Genomic DNA, 16084 nt, shown 5'->3' on the forward strand with positions numbered 1-16084 from the left:
TAATATTCAGCAGGAAACCCCCACTGTGCGGGCATTACCATTAAGGTCTGCCTCGGAGTACAAGTGGAGAAAACAAAAATGAAGTGAAGCTAGATGGAAACAAAAGGATACTGTGACAGGTTGACCCTATCTAGATGCCAGGTGCCCACTAAAGCTGCTCTGTCATTCCTCTCCTCAGCTGGACAGGGAGAGATTATAACAAAAACCTCATGGKTCAAGATAAAGACAGGGAGAGATCACTCACTAATTACTGTCATGGGCAAAATGTGGGAACTGGGGGAAATTAATTTATTTTGAATTTATTATCAATCAAATCAGAGTAGGATAATGAGAAATAACCCCAAATTAAAAAAAAACAACAAAACCAAAAACCTCCTCCAACTCTCCCTTCTTCTTGGGCTCAACTTCACTCCCATTTTTCTCTATTTCCACCCCACCAGAAGTGCAGGGTGACAGGGAATGCGGATTGCAGTTAGTTCATTACACATTTTGTTCACTGCTCCTTCCTTTACAGGGGTACATACACCTCCTCACACTCTTCCCTTGCTCCACTGCAGGGTCCTTCCCATGGAGAGCTCTCCACAAACCTGCAGAGCCTCTTAGATGCTCACAAATCTATGGGATCAGATGGGATCCATCCTAGGGTGGTGAGAGAGCTGGCAGAAGAGGTCACCAAGCTGCTCTCCATCATTTGCCATCAGTTCTGGCTCCCTGAGAAAGATCCATACGAAGGGCAGAAAGGAGGATCTGGGCAACTACAGGCCTGTAAGTCTGACCCTGGTGCCCAGCAAATGTATGGAACAGATTGTCTGGAGTATGATCATACTACACCTGCAGGATGCCCAAGGGATGAGACCCAGCCAGCATGGATTTTGGAGGGGCAGGACCTGCCCAACCAACCTGATTTCCTTTTAGGACCAGGGAACCTGCCTGATGTATGAGGGGAAGGCTGTGGATGTTGGAGCACAAGTCCTATGGGGAGTGGCTGAGGGAGCTGGGATTGTTTAGCCTGGAGAGGGAGTGGCACAGGGGAGACCTTATCACTCTCTACAACTGCATGAAAGGAAGTTGTACCAGGTGAGAGYTGTCATCYTCTCCCAGGCAACCAGCAATAGGCCAAGAGGACACAAGATGCACGCAGAGGTCTAGGTTAGACGTTAGGAAGTAGTTCTTCACTGAATGGGTGATTGAACATTGGAATGGGCTGCCCAGGGAGGTGGTGGAGTCACCATCCCTGGAGGTTTTTAAGGAAAGACTGGATTTGGCACTTAATGACATGGCCTAATTGGCAAGGTGCTGTTAGGTCATAGGTTGGACTCGATGATGGTAAAGGTCTTCTCCAACTCAGTTGATTCTGCGAAATATCCTAAAGTCTAAAATTTTTTAAGAGTGCAGAAGACAGGTTTTCTGGGAGACCTACTGATAAGGTGGTTTTGCGTTACCTTGCAGTTATCAAACGGGAGTTGGTAACGATCCTGTAATCCGGGGTGTGAGCTGCGCGCTTTCCCGCAGTAAGAGCGGAGGCGTCAGCGCAGACCGGGGACCGCCGAAGCGCAGCGCCCGCCCGACACTCCCCCCGCTGCTCCCCCGTGGGCTCGCCCAAATGCCGCCCCTTGCAGTCCCGCCGCAGCCCCGCTCCTCACAGCGGCCGGGGCCGGAGACTACATTTCCCGGCGTGCCGCGCGGGCCAGGGCTGTACCGTGTGCGAGTTGGAGGGGCGCGCACGGGTTGACGGGCCGGTGAGGCGGTCGGTAGGTAAGTGCCTTTCTGAGCGCCGGGGGAGCGCTCGGGCTCTCACGCCCTCACAATCGTCGCGGCGGCCTCGGCCGCTTCGGCCCGTGCCAGGGACTCCGAGTCCAGGCGGCGAGTGCCGCCCGCAGCTGCGGCCCCGGCCACAGGGACCAGTTGCCGCAGGGCTCGGCGGGGCTGTTCGTGGAGGCGGGAGCGGCGCGGAGCTCGGGCACTGCGCCGGGAGACCCGGCCCGGCCTAAAGGAGAGCAAGCGACGCCGGCCCCTTGTGTCCTGCACGGGCAGATCGCGGGCGCGGCGGCGGACSCGGGCTCGGGGCCGGAGCGGCCTGGCCTGGGCTTCGGGCGGCCCTGGGTCCCCASTGCCCTCGGGGCGGTCAGCGATCACCGCCGCGCCCCGGGCCTGTGCGAGGGGCGCTGCGGTCACCTTCGGGGCTCCGAGAGGGAACCGGCACGGTCCCGGCTGCCCGTGGTGGGAACAGCAGAAACCCGKCTGTCAGGCGAGGGACTCTTATGTGCGCGAAGTTGTGTCAAAGTCAAAGAAGCCACCTCACCTAGGTCAAAAAAGAGCTGGAGGTGATCCATTAAGTCTGGGCTTAGTAACGAGAGGCAGTGACATCCCAAGGCTTGTTGCGCAGCTGACAGGGCCCTTAAGATTCGCCTGGGGGTGTCGTAATGGCTCATTTACATGGAAAAGGCTCYTCTATACCTATGCAAAACTTTGCAGTACAATTTACTTCAGAGAATTCTCTTTCTGTACTTTATATTGGAGRGGTTTTAATTATTCCCTTTTTATTGGTACGACACGTTAAGCATGAAAGCAGGAACTTTCTTGMTGAAGAATTCAGCTCCTCTCTCTGTTTATTTGCTACCTAAAGTTCCCATCTTCTGTTTGTGACGTACAGCTGGCGGGTATGGCAATAGATGTGATGTAACAAACTGCAGATTATAGCTTCAGGTAGGAATAAGATGCAAGAACAGATGGACCTACATCCTGCTTTCAATAAAATGTTCCTTTAGTAATTGAGAAAGTGAAGGGGGAAATAATGAAAAAGAGAGACGTATTTTCTGTGTTAAGAAAATGTCACTGCACCTTTCACTTTTCAATAAATGAAATTTTACAGAAATGTACAAAGAGCACAAATGGTTTAATTAAAATATGTTGCAGAAAATGACTTTTGAAGGTGACAGAGGGTACAAAGACCTTTGTACAAAAAAGACTGGTCCTGTAGAAAGGAACCTCAAAAATTCTAGAATTCCAGTGAGCAAAGGAAGGAGGGTGGCTTTTTTTTTGTGAACTGTGTGTTCATTTGCCTGTAATCAAGAGCCCAGGTTTATTTTCTGTTGAGATTGGACATAGATTCAAAGAAGTCCTGGTCAGCCAGCTAGCCATTCTGACAAGAGAAAGAGCTGGGGTGCTGCAGGCAGCTCTGACAGGCACTGACAGAAGAATATGTCTCACTTTTCTGCCTTAGAATTACTTAGAGCTTGTAGGGAAAGAAAAGAAAATAATAAAGTTAAGCTAAAGTTCACATACAGAGGTCTCTTGTGTTATATTCGCTTATTTTGCCGATTGTGTTCTTGTGAACTGTTTGTGAAAGACTTGACCTGTGTCACCACATGTGTTTTTTGGTTACAAGGCTTCTGAGAGAAAAAGCACAAATCAGACTGACCATACTAAAGCTTCGCAATGAGAAGCAGGAAGATTTGTCAGTCAAGCCTGGGAGTGAGAGGATTAGTAGACGCATCTTGATGAGATAGGAGCTTGCACTGGGTCAGGGGTTCTCTTGGGAACTTGCAGAATAGGTGACCATACCTTTAGATTTGTGGTAGTAGCAGAAGAAATGGTCAATCCTGTTTTCTGCCCAATACCAGTCATGGGGAAAGGAAAGAAAAATGTACTTAATTTGTTTTTTTTTTTTTCAGGTCTGAATCTTCTAAGGTGATATAAATAAATGGAATATGTATTAGCATGTAATGAGTTGCATGTTTATGCTACTTTATAGACTGCAAACAATGATTGTGTTGATCTGAAGTGCTTAGTGTGGGAAATGTGTTCATTCCCCACCCCTGACTCCCAGAAAAAAAGTGGTTGAGAAGTGTGTCATCCCTGGCCTGTATTGGGCCTGTGACAGAGCCAGGAATAGGCTGTAGATTACTGCAGATGCCTGTTCTGCCAAAACAGTTCCTGTCTGGTATTTGAATGGGATGGTAATAATGAGAAAACAAATCTCACTTGGTCACTCTGATCAGGTCCCCCTGCATTGTCCATGGTTGTCTGGCTGCTGGAGTGGCATATAACCTCCTGGGATGCATTGCCTCTTCCTAGACCATTCGTAGCATTGTGGAACTTTGAGAACTAGCGTGGCAGAACTAACAAGCTTTGGGTGCTCTTGATGTTGCAAAATCTCTTTTTGAACCCTTTTTAAATTATCTTCTGTTGTCCCCTTACAATCTGCCCACACTGTGATATCTTCAAAAATTTATGTTGAAGAAGTGCCTGTTGCTGGGATCAGAATTGACTTTTGGTGATCTCRTGCTTTCTTCTCTCTGTCCACCTGTTGTTTCTCCTTGAAAAGCCTTTGGGATTCTGATCAAATATTTTGTTGCTCACGTGCAAGGTTTGGCAGTGAGTTGCTTCTGGATTTGTGGCCYATATACACTGTTGAGATAGAAATATCAATGATCAACTTACCCTCAGTTTCTGGGTGATCGCTTGAGCACTTGGCTGGGGCAGTGCTAGCAATGTGTCATTAAGAAAGGAGCAATTAAAATTTRGATTGTCAGGTCTTCTGGGGCTGTAGGCATCAGATCACTAAGTCCTTATCAAATATTACAGTTGCTGTTTTGTGTCTCAGCAGGGTTCATCCATCATGGCACTGAGGGCCTTGAAATTTGCCTCATGGACAGCAGCTGCTTCTGGCATCTATATGTATGGAAACAAGTTCCTGGATCCTAATGATTTTGGAGTTGTTCGTGTGGGCCGAGCCATTGCCACAGTAAGTTCTAATGTTCAGGAAGATTCCTAGATGAGTAAGGGAATTGAAGTTTACAAGAACTTGGGAATTCCTGTGTTCTCTGCATTTTCAGTGTAAGCTGGCTCAGGAAGTCAGATGGTCCATGAGGGGCTTTTCAAGTTCTTGACACGGTGGGGAGAAAGGAGGTGAAAGCATGTAAAGAATACAGCTGTTGTTTGCATGTTTTGGAAAGAGAAAAATTGAGATACTGAGCCACAGAGAGCTGTCTCTGCTTCCCTGGATAGAGTGGGATCCTCAGAGCAGCTCACTTTGGGCTCACATTTTCATCAGGCACCCTTCAAGGGCAGTCACCCAGGTACGGTGTCCTGCTGCCTTTTAAGAGTGACTTAGTTCAAACCATTTTCTATGCATATGCCATTTTTACATTTTGTTATAAGGATCCTGTATTGATAAACTATGGTAGCCATTGCCCTATGGCCTTTGGTATGAGAGATTTGAGGAGAGAATGACTGTATCTGCCTAGCATTCACTGATGTTCCCACTGGGAATAGAGACTGCTACCTTCTCCTTGAGGATGTTCACTATGAATCCATGAGCAGCCAGGAGAATGGAGAGCAGAGACTCTGGAGGGGGTATCAGTCTCCATGTACCTCACTTGCATTATACATCTGTCACTTCAGGCCACAATCTCCATCATTTACAGACCCCCAGTGGTAAGCAGCTGTCTGTCKGCATTTTCTATGACTTTTAAGCACTTCATTAATGAGTTTTGCAGAGAGTCAGCTCCTGAGGGCAGATGCAATAAGAAACAAGCTCTGTGGGTTGGCTCAGGTGCCATGTATATGTAGCATCATAAACTGTTGTGAAAAATGAATGTTTATTTTGAAAGGACCAAGGCAGAAATACAAACTGCAGTCTTTCCTTCTTACTTAATAAGTGCTAAGCTTCATACTCTGTCCCTAAACATAAGGTAATGCTGCCTGGTGGCAGGGAGCAGCTTTTTCCCTTTTAAAGAACATGAAACTGAGCCATGGTGAGGGAATGCAGCTTATTGTGGCTGGAGCAGAATCTGCTATTCAGGGTGTTTGGGCTCTCCAATTAGCCGTTGAGTTCTGCCTGCTTCACCAGTGTTTCTGTCTTTCTTAAGCCACTGTTTTTGTGGTAATCTTCTGTTTCAGAAAATAATAAGTGAGAAGTCCCAGTGATAAGGMTGTGCAGTTGGTCTGTATTTTGGGTGATAGTGAGAAATTACTTTCCTGAAGAATAGGAAGTAGGGAATGGAAATATTCTTTGTTTTAGATGCTGGGAAATCACAGACATGCTTGACTTCCATGTTCTCTGCCTTCAGGGAGGTCACAAGTCATTGGCTGTGAAGCGCTTCACTGGTCCTGTTCTTAAATGCATTAGAGGGTTCTGCACTCATAGCTGCAAGCAGTGACCCCCAAAACTAAGTTACCAGTGCTCAGTCTTCTGTAGGTGATGGCAGTATGTATTTAAATCTGTGTGTATACTTTTAAAAAAAAGAATGTTCTGTCTCCTTCTGAATTCTCTATTTCCTCTGCTATATATGACTGCATGTGTTTGAGTTGCTTCTGAGAGATTCTTTAGTCTTGCTGCACCAGTGACCTCTGCCTTCCCTGCTCCTTGTTGGACAGTCAGAGGTCAGCTCTCATCCGGGCCTGGGCAGTTTGGACTGCTGTCATTCCTTAGCCAGGGACGAGGTGAAGCCAATAGAGCAGACAAGTTCACTTATAAGCAGCCCAGCTTTGAGTTTGTTCTTTTTGTAAATGAAAGATAAGTCTCTGTAGCAAACAAGTGATTTTGGATATTGGTGGCATCTACATGGACCTAAGGCATCTATCCTTCAATCTAGCTCTGCCCAGGCTTCTTACCTTGGTTGCTTGATTCAGTCATTGAACCATAGCCAGGCCAAAGCAGACTGTAATGAAGAGGCTGCAATTCTTAAGAGCTAATAAGTTCAGCAGCAGCTGACACAAAACTTTATGAGAAGTTATGGTGGGGTAAACAAAACAAAACAAGAGAAGCCTGGAGAAAAGAACACACAAGAATCAAGGAACCTGATATACAGCTATGAGACTAGACAGATTTCATCTGGGTTTGATTAGAGAGATTTGAGTCTGGTTGTATTTTTAAGCATGTTGGTTTAGTAGGTCTTTGCAGACTCCATAAGAGACTTGATGAAGGTCCCTAGCAGAAAGTTTCTTTTCAAGCCTCAGTTTAGGGAACTGACTCTCGCTTATGTATGTGTAGACAACTGTTCAGGGGGAACATTGTGCCATGACTTGGTAAGATATGATAGGTTTAGGAGCGGTGGAAGAGCATACAGTGTTGAGAATTCATTGATACCAAGTGGGACATTTAACACTGGACAYGATACAAGCTCTGTGAAAGTAATCTGGCATTTGTAAAGGGAGGGACTAGTTGATTTTGTATATCTTTTTATAACTCTGAGCCTCAGTCTCACACTGTAACATGAATGACAACACTAGTCTTGGCTGAGAACGAAGTCAGTGGCGTGGGCAGCATCACGCTGCAGAGTTTCTGTATTCTGGTAAAATTAGAAACCTGGCAGAGCTGTTGTGCATTTGCTGTATTCCTTTGAGAGTATCCCAGTTGTTTTGGTTATATGGAAGGAACATTTTGTGCAGTAGCTAGACACTGGGAGGAATTTGGCAATGTCAGAGTTGCCTATCAGGATCATCATAATATGAATTTAGTGTTTAAGATTACAGTGTAATTAGCAASTGCTTAATTAATTCCCTCTTCCTCTGTAATACAGGCCAATCTGTTAGCTGCTTCTTTTTGAGTTGGAGGTGATAATTACCCTCATGGACCAGAGATAAAATAAGAACCAACTCAAGCCTTCATGCAAGACTGATTTGAACCTCCCTCAACTTCAAAGTTGTTCTTTGAGGTTGTGAAGATGCTTTGAAAAATTTTTCTTCTGAATGGTCTCTGTAGCTGTGCAGCTCCTGAGTTCACCAGGGGCAAGAGAACCTGGAAAGCCAGAAAAAGAAATTGCTGTGCTCAGTTTACAATTTGGAAAACAGGGCACATGAGAAACCTAACCTCCACAAGGAAGGAGTGTGTCTCTTTGTTACTGGTTCCCAGCTTGGTCACTCCTGGATGCATTTCTGTGCTTTTGATTCATTCCCTTTTGTCAGCTCTGTTGGCTTTGTCTCAAACCAGGTTTGATTCCCTTGCCTCTCTCATTTTCATGATACACCGACTGTACTTTGTGCCTTTCCTGGGCATGTTTATGGTGAAAGGTGGGGCTAATATTCTGTGCCTGAATGGAATGCTACTCCTTCAGCAGGGAGATTTTAGGACAACTGACTTTTGGTGGAAGTTATGCAAGTGGCTCTTCATGGCAAGGATCCTGAAGTTCAAGTGGCACMTTAGTGGATAGGCTCCTTTAGGTTTATGTTCCCTTCTTTCTCTCCAAACATGACCTGTATGTTTGTCTTCCGTTCATTGATGTTCTTACTGTGGAAAGAGAGGAACTTCAGTCATARGAATTGTGAAATACCCTAGATCTGTTTTCAGAAATCATTAAGGCACTTAGGAATATAATTCAATTGTCCATGCAATGGCTACCTAACGAGCTTTAGCTGGATCAGTTATTCTGGTTTTGTAACTGGGTATTTGACCGTTTGGCCCCGTAGTCCTTTGTGCAGTTGAATATCCCCAAAACTACTGCAGCTCGTGCTAATCTATGAGCTTGTCTTCAGTCACACTGTTCCCTGCTGAGTCTCTACCCAGAGAGAGCTGGTTAGGTAGTTTGGAGGTGTGAAGATGAAGTGTGGCATAACTGATGGGGTGCAAGCAGAGTCTGCATGGCCTCTGTTACTAGCAGAAGACCTTATTGCAGAAGCCCCAGATGGCTAACTGAAGATGGGAGTCTGCTGTGCAAGGTGCTGTATGGAGATTAGGAAAATGCTTTGAGTTTCTCAAATAGAAGATAGTAGAGGAGTGCTTATTTTTAATAACTACGTATCAATGAGGCCCCTGCACTGTTTTTTATAAGTGTTCATTSAAATTAAAATATTTTCATTTAATTTATTAATGAGTCTGTTACCATAGGCTTCATGGAGCCTAAACTTAGAAGCCTGAAGTACATACATTCTCTTTAACAGAAGTCTTACTGTTTTGATAACTGCAAAGCTTGCTCAGCATTTCTGGTTTCATTTGCAGACAGCAGTTATCACCTATGACTACCTCACCTCTCTTCGGAGTGTCCCATACGGATCAGAGSAGTATGAATTCCTCAAATCACAGGTAGGTAATGCACTGAACTGCATTCCTTGGAAACTGTGAGGCACAGATGTGTTGCTGAAGCCACTGCTATAAAGCTAGCAGCTTAATAATTCAATATGTTTTCTACCAGATTGTTAATAGCAATATTAGATAACAGCCCCATATTAGGTAAGCTTCTTGCAGGACTTGCTTTGCCCAATGGAGAAGKTCCTTTGTCAAAAGTAGCCGTATGCATCCAGTGCTCACTTATGTCCAGCAGAGACTCAAGTCCTTGGTGTATGGGGTAAGATGCATTTGGGCTCTGCTACCAGATCTCAGCTGCCTAGACTGGTTGTCTGGAGACAGCTGCTGAGAATGGCTTGGCAGTGCTTCCTTATTCTGCCTATTGTTTGGTAATGGCCATAACATGAAGGCTGAGTGAGTGATGTGAGTAAAAAGGAGTGTGTTGGAATAATAGACATGAATCAGACTTGCAGATCTCTGAAGAAATGAGAATTGTGCAAAGAAGCRTACATCTCATACAAACACAGCACACTGTTGTGTTTTGATATTGGTAATTAACAATAGCAAAAGCATTTCTAGTGAGAAGAAAGACAAATCCTTCTAAAGACAAGCTCTTCTGAAGTCTTGTGCAGCACCTTTCATTCCTGCCTATAGCCCTATAGTTCATTGAGCTGTGGAACCCAGTTTTAGTTGAGTGTGTGTGATGGATGTTAGTCAGGGTTTCTCTGTGTATTCTCTGACTATTCCATGTCAAGGCCTCATTGGAGTAGGAATTACAGCTTGTGCCAAATTACATCAGTCTGCATTAGTGTATTTGAAGTAAGGTCTTTAGCCGCATTTTTCTTCTTGATGCAGGTAGGATTTAGGCCACTGATGTGGTTATAATGTATGGAATGGTGCTCTCCAGGGATTTTCAGACTGGAGGGACTGTAAAGCTGGAAACAGCCTTGAGTAAGGTAGAAATCAGTGACATTGGACTCCAGCATGTTTTAGYATTCCTCTGGCAGAAAATCCTCATCATCAGTATGGTGTTACTGTATTTGGAATGGTATGCAGAATGGCTTCCTTGGGCTTATTCTCATCCTCTCCTGTCTAAAGATGCTAAGCTGYTCTGATTTAGCTCCCCATCCCAGTTGAGTGGCACCGATGCCCTGGCACAAACTGGAGATAGGTGTGTTGGAATCTGGAGCTTCACTGTCCATCTGCCCATGTCTGTGCCCTGTGCCTTTGAAATCTGCTTTGTGGAAGGGCTGTATGTAGCTTCCTGGAGTGACACCCAAGTTGTGGAGTTATCAGTGCTATGGASAGCTTATCACTTGGCAGACTTTGCAGCCGCCATTGCAAATTTTTACCCCATTGGAGATAGTACTTAAGATTAGTCACTGGGTGGGGCCAAGATGTCAATGCCCCTCCCAAATAGGTGTTGTGCTTTCACAATTCTTATCTTGATGTTGCTTCTACTAGCTTTTGTCTTGGGTAGATCTGTGGTACTCTCAGCCCTTCACCACACTCTCTTTGTTTCTGTCCTTCCAGTGAAGTCAGCTTAACCTCCTCTTCTATACTGAGAGTTTGGAATTTTTTTTTAAGCATGTGTGTGAATTGGCTGTTGATTCCCAGATGGAGTTTCGGTGCTGTGCCTAAAAGAGACTGTGTGAAGCAGGGTGTATCTGTAAATGTGTGTGTGAGGTGTGTGAGATTTGGTGACCATGGGACTACTGATAGTGCCAAAAGGTCTGAATGCGGTTGTTGTGTGTCTGTCTCCAGTGTGGGGGTGGAGCTGCTTATATGTCTGTGACATGCTTGCAGCTGGGAGTGGAAAAGCACTTTTTTTCTGTGGATCTCCTCCTGGTACTCAGCATACTGATGGTGCTACTCCATGGATTCCTAGTGAGACATTAAACTGGAGCCTTTAAATTAGCCATGGCCTTGCATGAGAGATGGGAAGCTTCAGTGGCAGCACCAGTCCCTGAGCCTGCTGGGGCCAAGCAGGGACATAGTCATTAGGAAACAATTAAATGCAAAGCAGATTAARAAGGAAATGGGTTCCCCAGGGACTTTGAGCCGGGTTCCTGCTTAGCTCCAAGGAATTATCTTCAATTTTACTGTGTATTTCTGCTCCTCGTGGACCACTTTTGATGCTAATACTCTAAGCCCCTCAGTTCTCAGCACTTTTTTTATGGCCAGCAGATTGGGTGTGTTTTACTACTTTCTATGAGGCAGTAAGTAGTAGATGGGAATTCACTGTATCCTGAGGTTAGTTTGCCACTGTCTGGATCCCTTAAGATCAGGGGAGCTGAGGATCAGGTCACCTAGGAGATATGAGAATCCACTTACCAGATGGCACTCGTAGCCATTCCTCAGTAACAGCCTTTTTTCATTCCTRCTTCTGCGTAGAGCAGAGATGAGCCTGCTAATTTTCTAAGGCTTTATGTCTTTCCCAGTGGTTGATTTATCTCAATGTGGTGTCTTGATCACATTGGAAACTTGACCTTTCTCCTAAGTTATGTGTCCTTTACTGGGGTRTGGGCCCTTTTCCTGCGTATGATGGTAATGCCAGTACTGATGTCAAGACCAGAGGTAGCCATGGTTGCCCCCAAGACATCAGTTGTCTTTAGGTCTAGTGTCAGGAGCCTTAGGGGAGGTATGAACTTTCTCCACTTCATGTCCATTTCATTAAATGATTCTGGACATCTTTGCACATGTTAGCTGGGCATTTCTTTTCATTTYTGTACCTCTTGCACTGGGCCAGAGGAGGAAGGAGAGCAGTCTGCTCAGTGCCTTATCTATGGTTTTCTTAACGAACCATTTTATTCTGTAGAAGTCTACATTTCTCTGACATTCTTCTGCGTCCTTGAATATTGGCCCTTCTCAGTGTTTGTCTCCTCAGTATCAAGCYGGCCTACCGTGTGACATTTCCAGTAGTGTTCCTCTCAATGTAGCATCTGGATGTCTTGGCTGATACTTCCTACATTGCTGGCATCAATTTCTGTTGATGCTGCTGTCAGGTGTGTCACAATATGCCATAAGTTTAAGGGCTGGTATCAATGGAATTCTGAATTGTCAGTGTAGTAAGACGATTGCAATGGGTCAGTTGTCTTGCAGATTTTAGCTCAAGTGGCCACAGTTGAAAATATTGGACAGGACTTTTTTTTTTTTTTTTTTAATTTTCTTCTGTAAGACAAGGGGTTGTTGCTGTAAGTTTTGTTTTTTATTTGTAATGAAAAGGAGACAGCAAGGAGAAAAAGGACCCATGGTCAAGGTATCTCAGAAAACATTGGGAATCCATCTTGAATTAACTTGTTTGGCTACAAAATTGCTTTGTCAGGKAGAAGCCATTTGGGGAACTTAATTAAATGTCCTCCTTTTGAGAGCAGAATGAGGATGTTCTCCTCATTCCGACTTATGGTTGTTGGGCTGTCAGTACCTGGGCAAATATTTGGAAAGTGTAACCTTGTGCCATCATTATACRGAATAAGATTACTGGCTCCTTGGAGGCTCTTCCTGGCATATGTTTTGTTTGCTTCTCACAGTGGAATGGGTGTTTTCAAAATKAGTTTTGTCTCGCAGTGAAGTTGCCCAACTAAAGGATCTTGGCAAGAACAGGAATGAATGTGTGTGTGTGTGTTTTCAAAAATAATCTACAATTTCTGGATAGTTCAGACCAAAGAAATAGCCTGTGTCTTTGGACTTCCCTTGTGATTCAGTAACACTGCGTGCCTTAAATATTAAGTGATGTCCTAAAATAGTTTCTTCTTGATGGAGGTRGACTGCTTCTACAGAGAGAAGTCCCCGGGAACTCTGCATGGCATTCCTTCAAAAAGACAACTCTGAATAGGGACTGTGGGCTGTTCTACACCACAGACTGTGTGCAATGATGGGTCTACTTGTGCTTCAGCCTCTGGTGAACTGAAGTGAGAAGCAAATGAACTTCCCTATGAGGCAYGGAATAACCATTAGGTGGCAGTGACTTTCTGTCACCAAACTAAATGGAAGGCAGTAATWGAGAGGTGAAGAGCTTCAGAGCCCATCCACAGTCCCTGAGTTGATCATGTTTGGTTGCCCTATTATGTGCTCCCCAGGATAGCTCTTCATCTAAAAGGCATGGTCGACACTAATGCAGTCTAAAAAGCTACTATCAGGGCCAGCTGGTGGCTTGATGACTACATTTGAGCACTGCTGTCTAGCAAACTTCCTGCCAACACATAGAGCATCAAAGCTTTGCACTGAAAACACATAACAAGCTGTAAAATAAATCTTATAAGACACTTCCTTTTCTTCCTTATGCTTTCTGGAGTGGTGTCAGCTGAACACTCTGGTCATAGCATCTCTAGGTTTTAATTTTGTAGCATGAGGAAGGTCCTTTTTTTGGGAGATCTTTGCCTATGAAATAAGATGTTCTTTGGTTGTCTRTGGTGATGTATTCAGAGAAATGGACCATCTACTCTAACATTTTTGAAAAAGGAAGAAGRAGAGAAGTGAGGGGAAGGAGGCAGTGCCTCATTTATTGCATCTTTTTTCCTAGCTGTGTACAGTTGTCCCTGAAGTGCTTTGCTCCAGGAGCATGAGTGAGTTGTCAGGCTTGCCTGAACCATCTCTCAGCTTCCCAGCAGGAGTGTGCCTGGGGAGCATTTAGCCATCTCTCCTCCAGGTGGGGCTATCCCTTTTCATTTGAATCCCTCMGGGCCTCATCATATTGCTTCCTTACAGTTGCCGAAGAAGCACATAATAGCCAGAGGAGTATCTGAAGAACATCTTGTCTGGTGGACTGAGGAAACCWTTAGGAAGCCCTTGGAGCACACAGKCTGCAAGGAGCTYGCATCATGAGCAACATTATAAAAGGAACAAATKAGAAGTGAAGAAATAATCATGTTTTATTTAATGTTCAGACTATGCCTTGACTCCCAGTGTGAAATAAACACTCAGCAGTGYAAAGTCAAGAGGTATGGCAAGAGATGGTATCTTCTCTGAAGAGCTCATGGTCATGGTTGATTTGCCTAGATTTCCACCCTAGATGTGAATGGTGCAAATAGATGCGAACATGGGATTTCCCACAGGCTGAAGGTCTGTGTAAAGAGGGAGGGAGACAAAAACTAGAAATTACTTAGGATACCACACTGTAATTGGCTTAAGGCTGATCCCATTGACATTGGATCAGAGCCTGATTGGGGATGTTTCCTCAATGGAGGACTGTGTAGCCTTGAACTTCTGACCAGTTTATGTTGTTYACAGAGCACAGAATCACAGAATGTTCTGAACTAAAGGGACCCACAAGAATCATTGAGTCCAGCTTTTGAGGGAATGGCCCATGTGGTKGTTGGAGGCCACTTGTAAAATCAGGAGAGCTGACAGGTAGCCAGTACTTAAAATATTCTAAGAACAGGAAGACAGCTGGCTTGAGAGTAAAAATAATCTTATCTGAGTCTAGGAAAAATAGATACTTAAAAATTTCATTTGGGAATAGAGACATATACTTGCAATGTCAAACTGGACTTCTGGAGTCTTGTTTTGTTTGCCTTTTGCGTAATTAGTGAGACCCATACTGTGGATTCTGTTCCTTTTTCTAAGGTTGTAGTCAGTTTGCAGTGAAACACTATCTTGAAAGACTCCAAATTAGGAGCACAAATTAGATGTAAAACCTGGGTGAAGGGAATAGGTAGCATGTGGAGGATATGTCATGTATCAGGCCAGGTTGGAATTTCACAGCAGGACTGAATATTGCAGGTTTGCTCGGCTAAACCAGTGACCTTATCACATTGTCCCCAAAGTGGATCTGATAAAAGATTGTGCTGGAGGGCAGCTCACAATTACCTTACTGGTCAAGCAAGTGTCTTCATTTAGTCAGTTAAGTCAGTGATGAGGGAATTGCTGTGGTGGATGGTGTCTTGCAAATACTATTCTGGAYTGGGTGGCCATGTTGGAGGCTTAGTGGGTTACAGCCAAATCCTTTTAATGTATRTGGGGGCTACTCTCTTTGCATACTTGAGGGAAAAGTGTCACTGAAAGGAACTGCTGTATTCTCCCATCTGGTGCCCTAGGACCAGGCAGGACTCTTCAGGCCTGAGGAAGCCCTGCAAACTAGGAAAAAAGGAAGCTATGTTTCTCTTGAGCTAGAGTAATAGATGATTTAGTTCTAGGAATAAACCAAAAAGTATTCAGTGTCAGGTTTTAAAGCTACCCCTCTTTATTTACTAGAATGTTTAGGTGCCCTGCCTAGAAATCTTCATTTTTGTACATCTGGAGGACACATCTGTTTGCCTGTAGACATCTGCCAGTTTGTTCAGGTGGGAGTGCTTATAGTGAAGTATCCACTTTTTGAACAGAGTCAAAGGTTCAAAGATGGCTTTGGAAGAGTCAATCCAAGATGGTAATCACATTCACTGCTGCACTAGTTAAGCCTGCTTTTGGTCCTGTAAAACTGGCTTGGGGTGTCCTTATTTTTGTTGGGTTTTTTGTTTACTTGTATCTTTTTTGGCTTGAGAGTTCTTTCTCAGTGGCTGCAAGTTCTGCTGATGGTGCACCATTCAGAGCAGCTTGCTGCTCCTTCCTCTGCAGTGACATCATTTTGGCAGGTCTGACACCAGTAACAACTTGTTTTTGTCAGTGTTCTGAGCCAATGTGACATGGAAGAGGGTCACAGCCAGCAGATAAACGTGGGTTATCTTTGTAAAGCCTCCCCTCTACACTAAAGGAGACTAAACTAAAATTCCTCTCTCCGCTTTGACAGTGAATTTGCATGTGAGCTTGCACATATATGAACCTGCCCAATATTTTACGAAATGCTTTGTGCCAAACCTGAATCTATTTACTATGTTGCTRGTTTTTCTGAATTTAGAGGTAAATTCACTGAAAAGGTTACTAGCAGAACTGCTTTTCAAAAAAAAAAAAAAGCCATCTCTTAAAATGTCTTACTGCCTGTGCGTTCTTTGTTTGAAAACGTACTCATTTTGAGTAGCCTGTGAACTCTGTGCAGCCTGTTTGTTATTGTAGGGTTTCTCTGAACACAAGTTGTTTTTTACAGAACTGCTGAAGGGCAGCAGGCTTTGTTTATGGTAGGACTGTTGTGTGAAGAGAAGTGGG

At 44.5% G+C, this 16084-nt stretch overlaps 1 protein-coding gene across 3 annotated transcripts in view; it reads left to right on the forward strand.

Moving 5' to 3' along the window:
• Window positions 1-1631: 1631 nt before the first annotated feature.
• The window catches only part of ADCK1 (aarF domain containing kinase 1), a 73294-nt gene continuing 58841 nt past the window's right edge, over window positions 1632-16084 (forward strand). The window contains exons 1-3 of one of the 3 annotated variants that reach the window (XM_057380414.1): window positions 1632-1755; window positions 4610-4747; window positions 8942-9025. In XM_057380414.1, coding sequence (XP_057236397.1) covers window positions 4622-4747; window positions 8942-9025 — 210 coding nt within the window. In that variant the 5' untranslated portion in view covers window positions 1632-1755; window positions 4610-4621. The other 2 variants (XM_057380500.1, XM_057380577.1) reach the window with 2 other exon arrangements.

The sequence above is a fragment of the Malurus melanocephalus genome, unplaced genomic scaffold (assembly GCF_030028575.1).
Source record: "Malurus melanocephalus ecotype Western Australia unplaced genomic scaffold, MMel_1.1 scaffold_0, whole genome shotgun sequence".
NCBI classification, from domain to species: domain Eukaryota; kingdom Metazoa; phylum Chordata; class Aves; order Passeriformes; family Maluridae; genus Malurus; species Malurus melanocephalus.